This window comes from Equus asinus, chromosome 26, assembly GCF_041296235.1.
Source record: "Equus asinus isolate D_3611 breed Donkey chromosome 26, EquAss-T2T_v2, whole genome shotgun sequence".
Classification (NCBI taxonomy): Eukaryota; Metazoa; Chordata; class Mammalia; order Perissodactyla; family Equidae; genus Equus; species Equus asinus.
The window spans coordinates 25,093,231-25,112,608 of NC_091815.1; the positions used below are offsets into that span (position 1 = coordinate 25,093,231).

At 56.5% G+C, this 19,378-nt stretch overlaps 1 protein-coding gene across 7 annotated transcripts; it reads left to right on the forward strand.

Moving 5' to 3' along the window:
• The first annotated feature begins 45 nt into the window (after positions 1-45).
• On the forward strand, positions 46-19,070 carry PLD3 (phospholipase D family member 3). 7 transcript variants are annotated; one of them, XM_014860268.3, is made up of 13 exons: positions 58-218; positions 9,683-9,715; positions 10,631-10,722; positions 10,824-10,898; positions 10,987-11,129; positions 11,605-11,788; positions 13,689-13,809; positions 13,898-14,025; positions 15,073-15,273; positions 16,557-16,696; positions 17,331-17,496; positions 18,388-18,487; positions 18,573-19,070. In XM_014860268.3, exons 3-13 carry the CDS (start codon positions 10,696-10,698, stop codon positions 18,758-18,760), a joined length of 1,473 nt encoding a protein of 490 aa, XP_014715754.1. In that variant the 5' UTR covers positions 58-218; positions 9,683-9,715; positions 10,631-10,695; the 3' UTR covers positions 18,761-19,070. The 7 variants fall into 7 exon arrangements, with proteins under 7 accessions (XP_014715752.1, XP_014715754.1, XP_070355042.1 ...); XM_070498941.1 differs by having other exon boundaries at positions 154-218; positions 9,683-10,065; XM_070498943.1 differs by lacking the exon at positions 58-218 and adding an exon at positions 7,193-7,506.
• Positions 19,071-19,378: the final 308 nt, after the last annotated feature.

A 19,378-nucleotide genomic window follows, 5' to 3' on the forward strand; every position in this document is an offset into this window, starting at 1 on the left:
CCCCCCCCCGCCCCGCCCCAGGCCCCCTCCTCTCCCAGGCGCTTCGCTCCGCCCCGCGCTAGCGAGGAGCGCAGCCAATGAGAAAGGCGCATACCTGGCCCCCGCCGGCCCGCAGTCCCCCCGGAGTGCGCCTGCGCGCGGCGGGGGCGGTCCGACCGGGCTCCAGCCTGGAAGGTGCGCGCGGGGCTGGGTCCGGGCGTGGGAGACGTGGAGTGCAGGTACTGTGCGTTCTGGGGGCGCGGCGCGTCGGCCGCCCTCCTCGTGTTGTCCTTCCGTCTATCCTGTCTCTCTCCCCTTATGTCGTCCTCTGTCCCTTTATGTTCCCATTCTTCCTATGTCGCATCCCGCTTAAATCGTCACCACTCCCCTTCTGTCGCCATCACCCTCCTTATGTCGCCGTCAACCCTCTTAACTCGCTTTTGTTCCCTTTAAGCCCCAATTGCCACCTTATGTCGCAATCTTCCCCCCTGTAAGTCGCCATCGCCTTATGTCTCCTGCACCCCTCTTTTGTTGCTCGCTCTCCTTTGTGAAATCCTCACTTCTCCTAAATCGTCATCATATCCCCGTGTCACCTTCGCACGCCTCCAGTCACCGTCTCCTTAAATCACACTGACGCTTCCCTTCTGTCATCCTCACCCCGTATGTCTCCACCCTCCCATGTCGACTTTGCTACTGTGACAGTCACCATGCGTGCGTCATGCTTCGAGTTTTCCCCATAAGGAGTCACCCTGCCTTACAGTCGTTTTTCTTCCCTCCGTGTCTCCCGTGTCATTTCCCCGTGTCACCTCTCACATACTTGCCACCATAGGGGGTACTAGACCCATTTCCCGGGGTGTGCCAGAATCCCAGCTTCACCACTAAACCTCCGCGTGCCCTTGACCGCTGGTCACACCTCTGCCCTCTCAGCTTCTCCATCTGTAAAATGCACACAAGGACAGCCGCGTCAGGGACAAGCGTGAGGATTCTGCGAGTTTGCTCTTGTGGTGTGGCAGCTTGACGTGGGGTGACTGGGGCTAGTATTTCCATTAACCATGTCACCCTCACCCTTGTCCAGTCCCCTTCATCCTTGTCACTGTCCCCCTCCCCCCAGCGGCCCTCATCATTCCTGTGGTGTCGTCACACTCCCTGTATCATGATACCCTCTGCCACGGCAGCCACCTCATGCCACCCCACGTCACGATCTCCGTATTGTCCTCCCCTCGGCCACGTCACCACCCCTGAGGGGGTGGCCCATCGGCCATCACGAACCTTGCTCACATTAATCCTTACTTCCTATCTCTTTACCTTGTTGGGGTGAGTGATCGCCCACCCCCAAAGGAGAGCATTTAGCAGATGCTGCGGTGGGAGTCACGGAGGGGTCGTGGAGTGAGCTTAGGCCCAGATCTCCCTTGACTTCTAGAATTGGGGGTACAGAGAGATGAGACAGGTCCCCCCACAGCTCAGTCAAACCCCAGCAGCCCTGAATCCCCAGGGGGGGAGGTAAGTATCTTACTCACTCTGCTTGCCTTAGCGAAGCAATGGAGCACAGTAGTTAGCAGTGTGTGCCTGGAGGCTGGCACACTCTGGTTCCGATCGGGTCTAACGCTTCCTACTTAAATAGTTGCATGACCTTGAGCAGGTGGGTTAAGGTCCCTGTGCCCCAGTCGCTACACCTGCAATACGGGAATGAAAACGCAAGTTACGCACTCAATAAATATTCATTAAGCACATTCTGCATGCCCAACACGGTGCTAGGCACTGGGGACACATCACTGAACAAAACAGAGAGAGATCCCGGGCCTCGTGGATTTCCATTCTAGCAGGGGTAAGAGGCAATAAGAGAACAGGTAAGTAGATTCTATGACATGTTAGACGGGAGGTGGAGAATGCACGGTAAAGGTTGTAGTTTTAAAGGTGGTGTGGTCAGAGGCCAGCCCCGGCGCGTAGTGGTTAAGTTCAGCATGCTGCACTTCTGCAGCCTGGGTTCGAGGGTTCGGATCCCGGGCACAGACCTACACCACTCATGCTGTAGTGGCAACCCACATACAAAATAGAGGAAGACTGGCACAGGTGTTAGCTCAAAGCAAATCTTCCTCAGCCAAAATAAATAACTAAGAATAAAGAAGGTGGGGGCTGGCCCAGTGGGACAGCGGTGAAGTGCACACATTCTGCTTTGGTGGCCCGTGTTTCACCAGTTCGGATCCTGGGTGCGGACATGGCACCACTTGGCATGCCATGCTGTTGCAGGCATCCCACATATAAAGTAGAGGAAGATGGACGTGGATGTTAGCTCAGGGCCAGGCTTCCTCAGCAAAAAGACGATTGGCAGCAGATGTTAGCTCAGGGCTAATCTTCCTCAAGAAAAAAAAAAAGAATAAAGAAGGTGGTCAGGGAAGGTTTTCTGAGTGTGGTGACATTTGAATGAAGACTTGAAGTGAGTGACATGGCTGTCTGGGGAAAGAGCATTCTAGGCAGAGAGAGCGACAAGTGCAAAGGTCCTGAGGTAGGAGCGTGCATGGAATATTTAAGAAATAGCAAGGAGGCCAGGGAGTGAGGTGAGGGCTAGGAGATGAGGTCAGAGGGGTGATGAGGGCAGATCCTTTGGGGTCTCATCGACTGTGGAGGAAACTTTGGCTTTACCCTGAGTGAGGCGGGAGCCACGGGAGGATTCGGAGGAGAGGAAGGACGCGATCTGATGTGACATGAAACAGCAGCAGCAGCTCCAGAACTTCGACCAAGGATGGATCGGCAAGAGCAGCCTGGTTGCAAGGAGAGCCAGAGTGCTCTTCTGAAAGCTGCACTCACATATCCTTTATATTCAGAGAACGCTTCAAATGCCGCCCTCAGAGAGGGGGAGAGGGAGGGGACGTTGATAGAGTGTCTGAGGCCACCTCTGGCTTCAGCTGCTGTTAGGGAGGGAGGGCGGGCAGCTACTGATCTACAGATGCTAAACAACAGGAGAGGCACCTGTCTACACCCGGGACCCTGAGGCATCTTGGGTTCAAATCCTGGCTCCACCATTTCCCTGCTGTGTTCCTTTATGCCAGTGACTTAACCTCTCTGAATCTTTAGTTCCCTTATCTGTTCAGTGGGGCTTAAAAAAAGGACTGTGGTGAGAATTAAATAGATAAAGTGCTTCGAGCGCTGCCTGCTTTCATACCCATAAGGAGCCCTACCCTCTAGCCCCACATCCTGCCTTTTCACGGGCTCAGGCCTCCCTCCGGGTGGCGAGGAGAAGACGCTCTGCCTCATTTTGGGTTCATGAATTGGGTCGACCGTTTAGCGTCCTGGAACAGAACTGAGCTCTGGGTTCCAATTCCCAGCCGACAAACCGACGCTGTGCCACCGGGGGTGGGGGGTGATTTCCCCGAGCATTCCCGCCTCTGAAAAACGGAGAATAATGTTCCGTGGGCCCCGATGGGTGGTTCCTTTTGAACTGAGACATCATCCATTTCAGTTGGGATGTCCCGTCCTCTGCGCCCCTTATTTTTCTCCGAGGCGAATATTATGTGTTTTACTCGTTTATCTATTGTCTCACGCCACCAAAATATCATCCTTAGTAGGGATTTTGTTTTTCTTTTTTGGGCTGTGTCTCCGGTTTTCAGACAGGATTTGTCAGCAAGTAGTCACTGAATAAATACTAGTTGAAGAAGAGATGAAGGAACTGGCCACTGAGCACCTGCCATGTGCCCCTGTGTTGGGTGGCACTGGGGACCCAGCAGTGAGGGAGACAGCCCCGCCCTGCCCTCATGGGTGTCACAGTCCAGTCGGGGACACAGACCCGTCACCAGGCACTGACAGCCCAGAGTGGTCAGGGCCACCGGCAGAGGGGTCAGGCCTGGGAGGGAGAAGCCCAGGGGGCGGTCAGAGCCTGGGGATCCCGAAGGGCTCCCTGGAGGAGGCGGTACAGGGGCTGCTGGGAGTGACCAACATGCAGAGGAGAGAAAGGTGTGCTGGGCGGGAGGAGCTGCTGCGGGAGGGTGTTTGGTGGTGACTGTGGTTTCAGTTCAAGGAACTGAAAGATAATTAAATATGGCTGGGGTATGGCGGATGGCGAGAGGATATTTATTAGGGGAAGATCATTCAGGGCTTCGGGAGGGCGGCTGCGAAGAGGTTTTAAGCAGGGGAGGGACAAGTCAGACTCACATAGAGGGGGGATTGAAAGGGTCCAGTGGAGGCCGGGAGCCAAGGGAGGTAGCTGGAGAGGGGTCTCAGGTGCAAGAGGACCAGTCCGGTGGAAGCCATGGAGGGAAGAGAAAAGGGGGTGATGGGAGAAGTTGTGGGGAGTGCAGAATGAGGCCCAGGGCTCCGGGGAAGTCAAGGAGGGCTTTCTGGAGGAGGTGGCCCACAGGCTGAGACCTGAAGGATGAGTAGGACAGCTGTCCTTGAAATAGGGACCGGGAGGAGGAACAGGTTTAGGAGAGATGCTAAGGACAGTTGGGGACAGGGTGGCTGTAAGGGGCTTGGAACACCTGAAGGGAGGTGCCTAGGAGGCCATGGGACTCCAGAGCTGGGGTTCAGGGATGAGGTGGGAGTTAGAGACAGCTTTGGAGTCAGAAAGGGGACCTGAGGCTGTAATGGCGGGGAAGGTCCGCAGGGGCCTGTCCTTGTGGAGCCCTAGAGGACACATAGGAGGTTTGCACTTTGTCCTGAAGGCAATGGGGAGCCACAGAGGGATTTTGAGCAGAGGTGGGACAGCTTTGATTTTTGAGTTCCAATTCAGACGTATTCACCATTCATGATGGGTTTTGGGGTTTGTTTTTCTTTACCTATTTAATTCTTTTTCAGACCGAGCATCTTCTCTCCTTAGAAGAGACATCTTCTAGGGGTCCTTTGAAATAAAGTTTCTACTGCTAAAAACAAAGCAGACAAACAGAAAAGGTTTACAAACCCAGTGCCCCGTTCTGTTTTCTGTAGACTTGACCACAGACAGTCGATCGTTCAGTCCACAGGGGTCTGCACGGTCAGGGGAAAATCGGCTCCTTTAAACACGAGGACATTTCTGTTTTGAACCATATGGAAGGTCCGTAGGTGTGTGGATGTTTCCTGCGGTGTGGCCCGTCCAGGGCTGCATGCGCATCTCAGCCGCTAACTGGCCCCTGCCCTCCTGCGCATGCTCAGGGGTCTTAAATCAACCTTGGACCGACCTTGAATGTTGGTCTAAGGCTGAAACGCCATCATCTGCACCTTCGCTCCTTGCTCTGGGTTATCATTGTGTATAAAAGAAGAGTCCGTAGGTCTAGAGAGACGTCTGAGACAGTCTCTCGAAGGCTTCCATTCCACTGCTCCATTTCTTCTGTTTTCAGCATTTATTGAGGGTTCCCGTGTGCTGGTCATTGGGGCTTAGAGGGATAAATCAGACCCCGATTTAGGTTTTTAAGGGACGCATATAAGTTTATCTGTGACAAAAGTGTGTCCCGGGCACTAGGGGACACACGGATCTCACCAGCCAGCGTGTGTTGGAGGTTTCCTGTGCCACCTGCCTGCCATGAATGGTTTCATTGACCCTTCCCAGCAAATGTGAGGTTGGTGTATGAGTCCCCTCATTGTTCCAAGAATGAAAGTGAGGCTCAGAGAAGGAAGCCTCTTTTCCCAGTAACACACAGCACTGAGATCTGAACCCAGGGCTGTGGGACTCCGAGACCCACCCCCTTAAACCATTCAGTGATTCTCGGGCCACCCCCCCACCCCAGATGGGTATAAGATGACCCCTGTTTTAGAAATGAGGCCAGCAGGGCTCAGAGAAGTAAAGCCCGTGCCTGAGGTCACTCAGTAAGAAAGTGACAGTGGTGGGATTCGAACCCTGGACATAAATCCAAGCTCTGCTATGGAGGAGAGAGCCGCTCTTCCACCCTCACTCGGGGGTGGGGTGTTCAGGGAGCTGTGACTCAACATGTGTCTCAGAAGGCCAGTGGTTTTGCTTCCTCCTTTTCTGCGGGCTGCGGTGTCGCACTCCAAGGCAGGCAGGGCACAGCCAAGAGGATGGGGACATTCTGTGGGCTGGGAGGGGCCCCCCTTGCTGGCAGAGGTGCCTTCCACACCAGGGAGGACACTGAGCATAAGGACCAGCCTCGGCGGTGCCCTGGAGCCCCGTGGGGGTTCTGGGTTCCTGGGAACACAGGAGCGGACGCGAGCTGAGGACAATGCTGGCCCCTGCCAGCCTGGCTCTGTCAGTCATCCCACCTTCAGCCCACTGGGATCTGGGGGTAGGGGCGTTCCAATAGTTCTCCAGCTGAGGCCACCGTCCTTTTCTGGAGACTGCGTTGTAGGGGAAGGGGTACTCCAGCTCATAGTCTGAGCCTCATAATTTAATTTCCTTGGAAGTCCTATGTGCCTTTTAAAAAATTAAATAGTAAAGGCCTACAAAGAAAAGTAACCATCTGGGGCTGGCCCAGTGGCACAGCGGTTAAGTCCATACATTCTGCTTCGGCAGCCCAGGATCCACCAGTTCGGATCCCGGGTGCAGACATGGCACTGCTTAGCACGCCATGCTGTGGTAGGCGTCCTACATATAAAGTGGAGGAAGATGGGCACAGATGTTAGCTCAGGGCCAGTCTTCCTCAGCAAAAAAGAGGAAGATTGGCGGCAGATGTTAACTCAGGGCTAATCTTCCAAAAAAAGAAAAAAGAAAAGTAACCCTCTTTGCCGCTGGGAGGAAGGGGAGGTGCCTTTTTTTTGGTCAGGAGCCTTAACACAGTCACTCAGATTTCTAGAGAACTATTGCATGCCCATCTGTGCACCTGATAGGTGTTCATTCCTTTAGTTCAAGGAGCCACTTGGATAGATTTTAGACTTCTCAAAATTTATATGCTCAAAATCTGGTCTTTTCCCCCGAATTGTTCCTCCCTCAGTCTTCCCCACATCATCTCTTGGCGCCTCCCTCCTTGCAGCTGCTCAAGCCTTGGAGTCATCCTCTGCTCCTTTCTTTACCTGGAGTCCAGGTCTAGTCTGATTAGAAATCCTGTTGGCTCTGCCTTCAAAGCCTACCCAGACTCCACCTCCTCTTGGCCCCTTGGCTGCCCCAACGCTGGTGCTGGCCACCCTGTCGTCCCAGGACCCTCCTACCTGGCACCCTGCTCCACCCCGCACCCCAGCCATCCTGTCCCTCACAGCCAGCGGGAGCCTGCCAACACCTCTGTTAGTTTCCCAGGGCTCCCATAGCAAATGACCACAAACTGGGTGCTTTAAACAACAGAAATGTCTTCTCTCCTAGTTCTGGAGGCCGGAAGTCCGAGATCAAGGTGCTGACAGGGCCATTCCCACTCCAGAAGCTCCAGGGGACATTCCATTTGCCTCTCCCAGATTCTGGTGGCCCCTGGCAAACCTGGGTCTGCAGCCACATCACTCCAATCTCTCCCTCCCTGGTCACGTGGCCTTGTCTGCGTCGTCTTTCTCTTTTGGAGACTCTTGTCATTGGATTTGGGTCCACCCAGATAAGCCAGGATGATCTCATCTCAGAATCCTGAATTGAACTCTATCTGCAAAGACCCTTTTTCCAAATAAGGTCACATTCACAAGTTCCGGAAGGTATGCCCACGTCAAATGTATCTTTTTTGAGGCCACTGTTCAACCCACTACAATACCCAAGGCAGATCATGTCCCTCCTCTGCTCAGAAGCTAACTGTGGCCCTGTCCTTCTCGCCACAGTCCAGGCAACCCTGCAAGCTCTGGTCCTGTCACCTCGCTGACTCATCTCCTCTCCCTTTCCCCCCTGCCCACTCCACTATAGACACACTGGCTGCCTTGCTCTTCCTTATCCACACCAGGCACACTCCTGCCTCAGGGCCTTTGCACTGGCCATTCCCTCTGCTTGGAACACTCTTCCCTAAGAAGTCTACATAGCTCCCTCCCTCCCCTCCTTGATGTTTTCTTCTCAGTGAGGCTTTCCCTGACCTTACTGAAAATTGCAAATAAGCCCAATCCTACCCCACCCTGTCTCTCTTCCCTGATTCTCAATAACACTTACTACCTTCTAACATATAATTTACTTATTAACTTGTTTTTTGTGTCTCTTCTCTCATGTCTGTTTTGTTGATAGTAGTATCCTCAAGGCCTAAAACAATACCTGGTGCACAGTAGGTAGTCAATAAATAGGTGTAAAATTAGTGAACAGCCTCATGAAAAGTAGATGCTATTGATAGCAGGCCCATTTTGCAGATGAGGAAACTGAGGCACAGATGCATTGTCACTCCTCAAACAGTCACATAAGTGCTGAGCTTCAGATTCAACTCAGGCCCCTGGCCCTGGAACCCACAGCATTCATTGCCTCGCCCACCTAACCCAGTCTGAACCACCTCTCCAGTGCTCGTTTTCTTTTTAAACACCTTAGATAGGTTGCTTTGATGAAAATATAACAGAGGTTAAAATTAAACCCATCATTACAGAGCTGTCATCACTGTCCAATCTGAAAGCCGAAAGGTCACCCACAATTGGAATGAACTCTGTCCATTTTCTTCCTATTTCTGGTTTATTAGTGGCCGTCCCAGCTCCCCGGCTTCCCCGTGCTGGGTCCTGTCCCCCATCTCCACACCCCACCTCTCCCTCCGTTTTGCGCTTGGGTTTTTTTTAGCATCTCTAATTTCACATCCCCTGCTGTTCCAACTTAGTCTTCTAAAATAAATACTTCTCACCAAGGCCTTCGCAAATAATAAAAGGCAAACGTTGTTTCCTGCCCCACGCCTCCCCTCGCTCACCCTGAAACCCTGTGGTCAGCCACTTCTAAGACTGTGTTATCTTCTGCTTCTCTCGGTGACCTCTGGAGTCCCAAATAACCTTGCTCTGTTGCCGTTTCTTGCTGGAACCAATTCACGCCATCCCCTTTTTGCCTCCCTGCAAGGAGGAAGGCCATCCAGCTGTGCTCTGCCCCTGCCAATCTGATGGGGCAGTAGGGGAAGGGGTTTCCAAATTGTCCTTTCAGATCTGGCCTGGATTTTGCAGTGAGAGAAGAATCTGGCTCCTTTTTGGAATTTTCCTTTTTTACCCCCTTCTTTTTTTAAATCTCAGTAATGAATGTGCATATTTTTTTTAAGTGACAAAACGTGGGATGTGGCAACACATGTGTTCGCTTTATAATTATTTCTTAACCTGCACGGAGACTTTTTTTTCTCGATTTTTCTGTAAGTCGCTTATATTTCACACTTTTAAAAAAGAAAATAGGCGTACAATAAAAAGCAGCTTTGACCCACCCCAAAATCCAACTGTCAGGGCCACCACTGTTGCTTATCAGTGCTACGTAATCCTTTTCTGCATTTATCTGTTGACTTCCGGCCTGGATGGGGTCAAGAGGGTCCTGGCCCGGTTTCATTGAGAAAGGTGGGTGGGGAGGGGTTTCTCCCATTTATTTCCCCAGCTGTGGCCTTAAATCCTGCTTGCGAGATTCGAGATGGGAGATGGGAGGTGAGAAACCCTACTTATCCCTCCAGCCAGAGCCTGGATTTCAGAAACAAAGTTTTTAAAATTCCTATCAAAATATCAGCTGGCTTTAAAAGAAAAAAAAAATCTAGTACTGTCATTCAAACAGACTCCAACAGAAACCCCACCGACTCTTGCTCCGCCCCGCTCTTCCCCTCCCATAGCGTGGGCTGTGTCTTCTGCTGATCTAATCGCTACATCTCGAAATCCTATTACTCAACCTTGATCTCTCCATTTTATTTTATAAATTCCTTAATCATTAATTTTATTTATGTATTTGTTTTTTGACTAGGTAATACATGCCCATGGTACAAAAAGTCACAAGGTTTGTAGACGAGAAAAAGATGTGGGGTTCCTTTTTCTCTTTACCTGTGGCCTTCCTACCCGACCCCGGGGCTCTGGGGTGAGGTGTGGCAGAGCCCATCATCCAGCCGTGTACTCCCCCTACCCCGGCCAGGTCGGCCGCACAGTATCTGGGGGTCCCGGCCCCCCTCTCCCCGCAGGGAGCGCGAGCCGGCGGGCGCACTGCGCAGACTCCCCGCTGCAGTGGGCGGAGCCTCCTTCGGGCCCCGCCCCCTCCTTCCTCCCACCCCGGCTCAGCCTGTTGGGGCAGAAGCTGGGGCCCCGTGGAGGTAGCAGCTGCCGCCTGCGGAGTAAGACCGAGGCCCCTTTGGGGTAGGGTGAGGAGGCTGGCTGGGGGGATGGGCTGGGGGCTGGAGGGGAGGCCCCGATAGCCCTAGGTTCCCGGCTTGAGCTGTGTGGTGGATACCTGAGGATGAGAACAGACGAGCCACCTGGAAAACGTGCCCTGGATAGTCTCAGGGCTGGGGGAAAGCCAGGCACGAATTTTGGGGGCTCCGCTGTCCCCATCCAGAGCTGTCTTTTGAGAAATGTCTAAATTAGAGATCAGAGAAGGGAAGATGCTAATGGGGAGCAGTGTGGGCGCTAATGAGGAGCACAGTAGGCGCTAAGGGGGACGGGATGGGCACTAAAGAGGGCCAGGGGGGCACTTCAGAGTGATGAGGAGAAAGCACAAGCATTGGATCTTGAGGGATTTCGAAATCCCTGCTGACCGGCGGTCAGCTTCCTCCTTTGGGGTGCCGGGCCTCGTGCCAGTGGCCCCCGTGATCACGGGTAAGGAAACCCAGTGGATCCTGTGATCCCGAGACTGCTCCGCCTTCCGTGATATCCCCCAAAAGCGCAGAACACCCCACACAGTGCCGGCTTTTGTTCCCCGCAGTTCGGAGACCCTGACACACCCACTTTCCCGCCTGGGCTCTGCGTATCCCCCTGCTGCCTGGCAAGATGAAGCCTAAACTGATGTACCAGGAGGTAGGTGTTTGGGAGCCCCACTGGGGAGAGGCTGGGCGCAGCGGAGGGCGGGGGCCCCACCGAGTGGCCCAGTCACCCCTCTCCCGTCCCCATCCTCCCAGCTGAAGGTGCCTGCTGAGGAGCCTGCCAGTGAGCTGCCCATGAACGAGATCGAGGCGTGGAAGGCTGCGGAGAAGGTAGGAACCCACTGCCACCCTCTGTCTGTCTCAGGCGTGGGCTGGGCTCCCCTCCTTGGGATGGCTGATCGCCTCCTCCTCCCCACAGAAAGCCCGGTGGGTCCTGCTGGTCCTCATCCTAGCGGTGGTGGGCTTCGGTGCCCTGATGACTCAGCTGTTTCTATGGGAATACGGCGACTTGCATCTCTTTGGACCCAACCAGCGCCCAGCCCCCTGCTATGACCCCTGCGAGTAAGTGGGGGAAGAGGGGCGGGGGGCCCTACCATTCCAGGGACACTTACACACACGCTAAGCAGAGCCTGACTTGGCTGCCCCCCGTGCCCCTGACAGAGTGAGGTGGTCGCAGACTCCCCAGTGAAACGTCACAGGTTCTTCCCTCCATGCCCACCCCCTCCCCCACGCCGTTCCCATGGCAGCCACAGCATCATCTCCTATCCAGGTCTGTGGACACATAGACGCACACAGACGCGCACAGCATCTTCCGTCCACATCTGTGGACAGACACACACACACACACACACAGACATCCACATCCACACCCTTCCTTCCACACCTCTAGACAGACAAATGGACAGACACAGAGAATCACGAGGACAGGCACACGCAGATACACATCTCCTATCCTCCGCGGGCAGACAGGTGAGCACTCACATTCCAGCTGGCCATCTCCGGCCCCCTGTGGCTGACACCGTCCCCCACCCCCCAGAGCAGTGCTGGTGGAGAGCATTCCCGAGGGCCTGGACTTCCCCAATGCCTCCGTGGCCAACCCCTCCACCAGCCAGGCCTGGCTGGGCCTGCTCGCCGGTGCCCACAGCAGCCTGGACATCGCCTCCTTCTACTGGACCCTCACCAACAATGACACCCACACTCAGGAGCCCTCTGCCCAGCAGGTACCTGGCAACCTGGGCCCTGGCCAGTAGCAGGGGCGGTGGGAGGCATTGGCTGGGGGAGTGAAGGGGGTTCCCTTGTAGCCCGGGAGACAGGTGGGCACGTCTCAAACAGCAGGTTGGACACAGGTGTTTGGAAGCAGCTGTCTTCACATGGCCCTCTGGCCCGGGGGCGTTTGTCACGGTCATCTGGAGGCCTCTGAATGTCAGGGTGTGGGTTCGGTTACGAAGGATTAGGCTGGCAGATGTCGCTCGCCCACAAGCTGCCCCAACCTTGTCCCACAAAGAAAGGGAAGAGCGGAGGGAGAGCTGAGCCTCAAGCCAGGCTGCCGCTTCCTACCTGTGTGACCCTGGGCAGGTCACCCCGCTGCTCAGACTTCAGTGTCCTCATCTGTAGAATGGGGCCGGTACATAGCACCTGCCTCTTGTGAGGACCAAACAGGTTAATCCATGAAAATGATAGCACGGGGCCTGACACACACTCAGCCTTTATAAATGTTTGCATTATATCCTTGTTAGGGCCTACAGATAATTTAAAACACATAAAATGTCAAGATTTGTAAAAGGGGGCCAGCCCCGTGGCCGAGTGGTTAAGTTCACACGCTCCGCTTCAGTGGCCCAGGGTTTCGCTGATCCTGGGCGCAGACATGGCGCCGCTCATCAGGCCACGTTGAGGTGGCATCCCACATGCCACAGCTAGAAGGACCCACGACTTAAATAGACAACTGTGTACTGGGGGGATTTGGGAGAAAAAGTAGAAGGAAAAAAAAAAAGAAGAAGAAGATTGGCAACAGTTGTTAGCTCAGGTGCCAATCTTTAAAAAAAAAATTTGAAAAAGAACAGCCTCAGTGGATAACCCCTTCTTTGAAAAATGCAACGAGCATGTCCCTTCTCTTTTTCCTCTCCCTGCTGCCTCTTTTTGTCAAAAGTGGGCTTAAAATTGGGGCCAGCCCCGTGGTGTAGTGGTTAAGTTTGCTGTGTTCTGCTTCGGCGGCCCAGGTTTGCAGGTTCGGATCCCGGGCGCAGACCTATACCATTGGTCAGCCATGCAGTGGTGGCGATCCACATATAAAGTGGAGGAAAACTAGCACAGATGTCAGTTCAGGGCCAATCTCCCTCAAGCAAAAAAGGAGGGAGATTGGCAACCGCTCTTAGCTCAGGGCCAATCTTCCTCAGCAGAAAAAAAAAAAAATCTTAAGATTGTGGAGCTCCTTAGGCACTGCCTGAAAAAGGAAAGAGAAAAGTTAGAAGCGATACACATCCCACTCCCAGCTCACTCCCGCTGCAGTGGTTCAAAACACAGACACAGGAGGCAGACGGTCTGGATTCCAATCCTGCTTCCCCGTTGAGTTCTCGGGTGCCCCGCTTCCTCGTCTGCTCCTCAGGGACTAGACTCAGACCTGCCTCATGGATAAGAGTGCTAGGAATCCAGTGAGTTCAGACCCGAAGGGGCTAGAGCGGGGCCCGGCTCCCAGTAGGAACCAGGGAGTCGTGGGCTGTTGCCATTCCTGTTATTGGCATCATCAAACCTTACTCGTACATCCCCGGACCTCCAGCCTGCACCATGCCCTCAGCATCCCTCCAGCATTCTGTAAGATGCCTAGAGACCCCTGCAGAGCCAGGCTTGACCCTTCCAGAGCAGGATCTTGGGAAAAGTCCCTGGAAGGGCAGAAATGACAGGGAGGCCCTGGCAGGGTTCAGCGTGGCCAGTCATCAAAACAGAAAAAGAGAGGTTTTAATATCTTAACCTGTAAAGCCATCCCTAGGCGTCCGGGTGAACGTAAAGCCTGGTCCCTCCCGATCTCATCTAGAAGCCCAGTCTCAAAACAGCCCTGCGAGGGGCGCTGAGTGGGGTTGGAGAGCCGGCTGGCCCAGCCCCTCAGAGGCCCTCCCCTCCCCTCAGGGCGAGGAGGTCCTGCGGCAGCTCCAGACCCTGGCACCGCGAGGTGTGAAGGTCCGCATTGCCGTGAGCAAGCCGAACGGGCCCCAGCCGCAGGCAGACCTGCAAGCCCTGCTGCAAAGCGGTGAGCTCGAGGGCGGCTGGGGCGGGGGTGGGGGGCGGGCCTGGGGCTGCCCACGCCGGCCCCTGACCACCACCCCTGTCGGTTGCAGGTGCCCAGGTCCGCATGGTGGACATGCAGAAGCTGACCCATGGCGTCCTGCACACCAAGTTCTGGGTGGTGGACCAGACCCACTTCTACCTCGGCAGCGCCAACATGGACTGGCGCTCCCTGACCCAGGTCTGCCTGTGCCCTGCCCACCCGCCCTTCCAGGCCACTCCCTGCCCCACACGGCGCCCAGTCTCCAACTGCACCCCTCGTCATTCCCGGAGTCCCCTGTATCAAGTCTCTGCAGTGGCTTCCTCCCCACCTCCTACCCGGCCTCCCTGAATGTCCCCAAATCCAGCCCCCTACTCCCCTCCTCCTGCTCATGGAAGCCTGGGGTTCCCTCTGACCCCCCGTGGCAGCTGCCAGCCCCTCTCCAGGGCATTCAAGGCCCTGCCACCTGTTCAGCCTTCATTATTCATTCCGAGTGCCTGCTCTAAGCCCAGCTATGTTCTGGGCAATGCTGGGAACACGGTGGTAACAGATGGACCTCTTGGATCCCAGTCCAGTGCGGAGACAGGCTGGTCACCAGGCAGCATCAGCCCAGAGAGGTCAAAGCTGGGATGGAGGAAACACAAGTAGAGGGGTCAGGGCCAGGATGGGGGACCCAACCTGGGGTACCAGGGAAGGTCTCAGACCCAAGGAGATGACAGCTAATCTGATACCTAAAGGACCTGCAGGGATCAGCACAAGACAGGAAAGAGGTTCAGCTTAGGCAGTAGCATTTGCTCAACAAACATTTCCCAAGCCCCCAGTCTCACCCAGTCTGCGGGGAGATGCTGAAGATACAGCTATAGCTGAGCCATCCCCGGTGCCTGTGCTCCCGGTCCAATGGGGAGATGGGTTTGTCACCAGAAGGAGTGACGAGGGAAGCTCACGGGGCCTTGAGAGCCCAGAGGAGTGCCTCACGTAATCTGGGCAGTCAAGGGGGGAGCTTCCTGGAGGAGGAAACTGTCAGCTGAGACCTAAGAATGAGTTGGAGCTCACTTGATAGAGGGTAGAAGCAACAGCATTTGCAACGCTTCAGGAGACCTGGCGCTTGGGGATAACTGATGATTTTCTCCAAAACTTGACTCAAGATTGAGGGGAAGGGGCAGGAAGGGAGGCCGGGGGGCCGGGGGTGTCCATGTCATCTGTGAGCACCAGGTCACTGACCCTGGGCTCAGCACCACCCTCCCACAGGTCAAGGAGCTGGGCGTGGTCATGTACAACTGCAGCTGCCTGGCTCGAGACCTGACCAAGATCTTCGAGGCCTACTGGTACCTGGGCCAGGCGGGCAGCTCCATCCCGTCAACGTGGCCCCGGCCCTATGACACCCGGTACAACCAAGAGACACCGATGGAGATCTGCCTCAACGGAACCCCCGCCCTGGCCTACCTGGCAGTGAGTGTGAGGGAAGCGGGGCCTGTCACGCCCTGGCCACATGCATGGCCTCTGTCTCACCCGGCCCAGTGACTGGAGGAGAGGGGGCTCCTGACCACCAGCCCTCACTCCTGCTCACTCTGTCAGGGGCCTGGGCTATGTCGCAACCTCCCTAGGCCTCGGTTTCTTCTAGAAAATGGGTACCACAATATTTACAACCTCTTAGGGCTGAGAGGAGGTGCGGCTGGTCGGCGCTGGCCGAGCGCCTGGTGAAGCTATCCAGGATAGCTGCGTTTGACTTTTTCCATTTAAATCAATTAAAATTAAATAGGGTTAAAAATGTCGCCCCTCGGTCACACTCGCCACATTTCAAGTGCTCAGTAGCCACCTGTAGCAAGTGGCTGCCATATAGGACTGTGCAGGGAGAAAACATTTCCATCACAGCGGAAAGTTCTAAGGCACCACGCCGGCCATGGCCCGTGGCAGATATTGAGCACCACAGACGAGGCACTGCTGTTGTTAACTGTTGAAGTTTTCATGAGTTGGGGTGGCCAGCCTGGGTTCCCTTCAGTGCCCCCAGCAAGTCACCTGGCCATGCCCAGAGTCGTGGCTGAGGGTGCCACACAGCGGTGGATGCAGGGCCGCGTGACTCGCTGGGGTCCTTTGCTCCAGTGGTCTCCCGCAGGGGTCAGGGTTCGCCATTACCACTTCCCCTTTCAGAGCTTGAGTTGGCTTATCTGTCAGAAGGATGGAGGGAGCCGGGTTGAGAGGCTGGTGTGGCCCAGGCACACAAGGAGTGCTGGCAGGGTGGGCGGTGAGCAAGTCAGGGACAAAAGTGATTAGAGCAGAGGACCCCCAACCTGAGCATGCATCAGAAGCACCAGGATGGCTTGTTAAAACCCAGATTTCTGGGCTCCACCCTGGGACCCTGATTCAGTAGGACGTGTGCAGCAAAGCCTAGAAATTTGCGATTCTAACAAGTTCCTAGGTGATACTGTTGCTGCTGGATTGGGGACCTTATGTCGAGAACCCCTGTGTTAGAGCATATATTCTGGAACCAGACAGCCTAGGTTGAAATCCTGGCTCCATTTATCAGCTGTGTGACCTTAGACAAGTCAGTTAGCCTCTCTGAGCCTCAGTTTCCTCACCTGCAAACTGGACATGGTAATTATCCCCCCCTTCACGGAGGCTGAGGATTCAGAGAGTCCCCGAGGAGCTGGCTTGTGACGAGCTGTGTGTACACGGGGTCCACTGTGGTGGCACCCCTGGCAGGGCATGTGTCTTGAGTGTCCCCTCGCCCCCAGAGTGCACCCCCACCGCTGTGTCCGAGTGGCCGCACCCCAGACCTGAAGGCCCTGCTCAACGTGGTGGACAACGCCCGGAGTTTCATCTACATCTCGGTCATGAACTACCTGCCCACTATGGAGTTCTCCCACCCTCACAGGTACCACCGGCGCACGGCCAGGTTCCGGGCAGGGAGCCCCCGTGGGTGGACGAGGAGACAGGAGAGGGGAGGGTGGGACCAGAGAGCAGGCAGGGGGACAGGTGGAGAGGAAGCCATGGGGAGAGGAGACAGAGGCAACAGGGAGAGGCGGTCTGGGCACCTGTGGCAGAGGAAAGAGGGACAGAGAAAAGGATGGGAATATTGGGGTTGGGGGCAGAGATGGGGGGCTGGAGGCCTGAGGCCAGGGATTTCCAGAGGGAGGAAGTAGGGAGCATGGGCTAGAAGCGGATGAGGGGCTGGGGGCTGAGAGTCCTGAGGTTCGGGGCAGCAGGGTTGGGGTCTGTGATCTGGGATAGGAAGAGGATGGTTGGGCTTGGGGGGCTCAGAGAAGGTGGTCTGGGGGCAGCAGACAAGGTGATGGGAAGACTGCATTAGGGGACTAGGAATGGGAGCCAGAAACAGCATGGGGGAATGTGCGATTTAAGGAGGCAGGAATAGGCCGGGGGCCAGAGATGGGGTGGTCTCTGGGTTGGGGGCTCTCGGAAGCTGCCGCAGAGCCCAGGCCTGGCTCCCTGAAGCTGAGGGGGAGGCCCCTGGGTAAAGCCGCCCTTCGCACCCTCACCCTCTCCCTGAGGTTCTGGCCTGCCATTGATGACGGGCTGCGGCGGGCTGCCTACGAGCGGGGCGTCAAGGTGCGCCTGCTGATCAGCTGCTGGGGACACTCTGAGCCCTCCATGCGGGCCTTCCTGCTCTCCCTGGCTGCCCTGCGGGACAACCACACCCACTGCGACATCCAGTTGGTAAGCACCCGCCCCAGCCCACCCCGCAGCCCCCATGCGGGGCAGGCCTGGGGACACAGCCCTCGTGGAATTCACCTGTCACCTGACAGGGACAACCCAGAGTGACCTATGTTGGGATGGGGTGACCATGGGTCAGGGCTGGGATGGGGGCCCAGGCAGAGGGGTCGGGGCCGGGATGGGGAGCCCAGGCAGAGGGGTCAGGGGTGAGATGGGGGGCCAGGCAGAGGGGTCAGGGGTGGGATGGGGGGGCACAGGCAGAGGGGTCGGGGCTGGGATGGGGGGCCCAGGCAGAGGGGTCAGGGGTGGGATGGGGGGCCCCAGGCAGAGGGGTCAGGGGTGGGATGGGGGGCCCCAGGCAGAGGGGTCAGGGGTGGGATGGGGGTCACAGGCAGAGGGGTCAGGGGCAGGATGGGGGCACAGGCAGAGGGGTCAGGGCTGGGATGAGGGGTGCAGGCAGAGGGGTCAGGGCCGGGATGGGGGGCCAGGCAGAGGGGCCAGGGCCAGGATGGGGGTCACAGGCAGAGGGACCCACCCGAGATGGGAGTGTACAGGCAGAGGGGTCAGGGCTGGGATCGGGGGGCACAGAAGAAGCACCTGCAACAGTCTGAGAGGTCAAGGAAGACTTTCTGGAAAAGGGGACATCTGAGGTGAGACCTAAGGGACAAAAGGAGCCATTCTAGAGGTAATGGGGGCATATGAGGCAACTGGATCCTCCCCTTCAGCCGGCGTTTCCTGAGCGCCCACCCCGCTGGCCCTGCTCTGGCCCGAGGGCTCCTGGGGAGCAGCAGAGACCCCGGCCCTGCAGACCTGCTTCCGCCCCCACCCAGGCCCTGGGGCTTCCCTCACCCCGCCCTGCATCCCCCACTTCTTCCCGTTCTCCGCCCCCCTCAGAAACTCTTCGTGGTCCCTGCGGACGAGGCCCAGGCCCGCATCCCGTACGCCCGCGTCAACCACAACAAGTACATGGTGACCGAACGCGCCACCTACATTGGTGAGTGTCCCAAGGACCGCTGGGGGAACAGGAGGGGAGCCCAGGCCTGGCCACGGGCCCTGACTCTCTGCCCCCCGCCCTGTAGGGACCTCCAACTGGTCAGGCAGCTACTTCACGGAGACGGCGGGCACCTCGCTGCTGGTGACGCAGAATGGCCGGGGTGGCCTGCGGAGCCAGCTGGAGGCCATTTTCCTCAGGGACTGGGACTCCCCTTACAGCCATGACCTTGACATCTCAGCTGACAGTGTGGGCAACGCCTGTCGCTTGCTCTGAGGCCCGGTCCAGTGGACAGCCCGAGGCCTGCGAGGCCCCCGTGGACCCAGATGTCCTGGGTCCCGGTCCCTGTCCCCGTGCCCCTGCTTCTGTCTGCCCCGTTGTGGCTGTATCAGCTCTCTCCTGCTCTCCCACCTCTACCTCCACCCCCACCGGCCTGACGCTGTGGCCCCTGGACCCAGCTGAGCTGGGGGAGCGGTCTGCCCTCTAAGAAGTGGGGGTGCATGCTGGGCCCGGCCCCCTGGCCCACCCCCCTTCCCAGGACAAAGAGGGCCCAAGGTTAAAATAAGAAGTAAATAACTTGTCTGTACAGCCTGTGCCTGAGTGATGTGAGGTGGGGTGGCAGGGTGGGGACCGCTGGCGCTGGCCTCTGGTGGGGACATCTCTGAGCCCTCAGCGTGTGACCACTGGGGTTTGGTGTGTACTGAGCCCTCAGTGTGTGTCTGGCCTGTGCTGAGCACACAGCATGTGACTGGGGTGCGCTGAGCCCTCAGTGGGTGACCGTCATGGGCTGGCGTGTGCTGAGCCCTCCGTGTGCAATGCACGTGAGCCGGTGTGTGCAGAGCATGCAGCGTGTGACTGCATGGGCCCGTATGAACTGAGCTCATGTGACCAGCA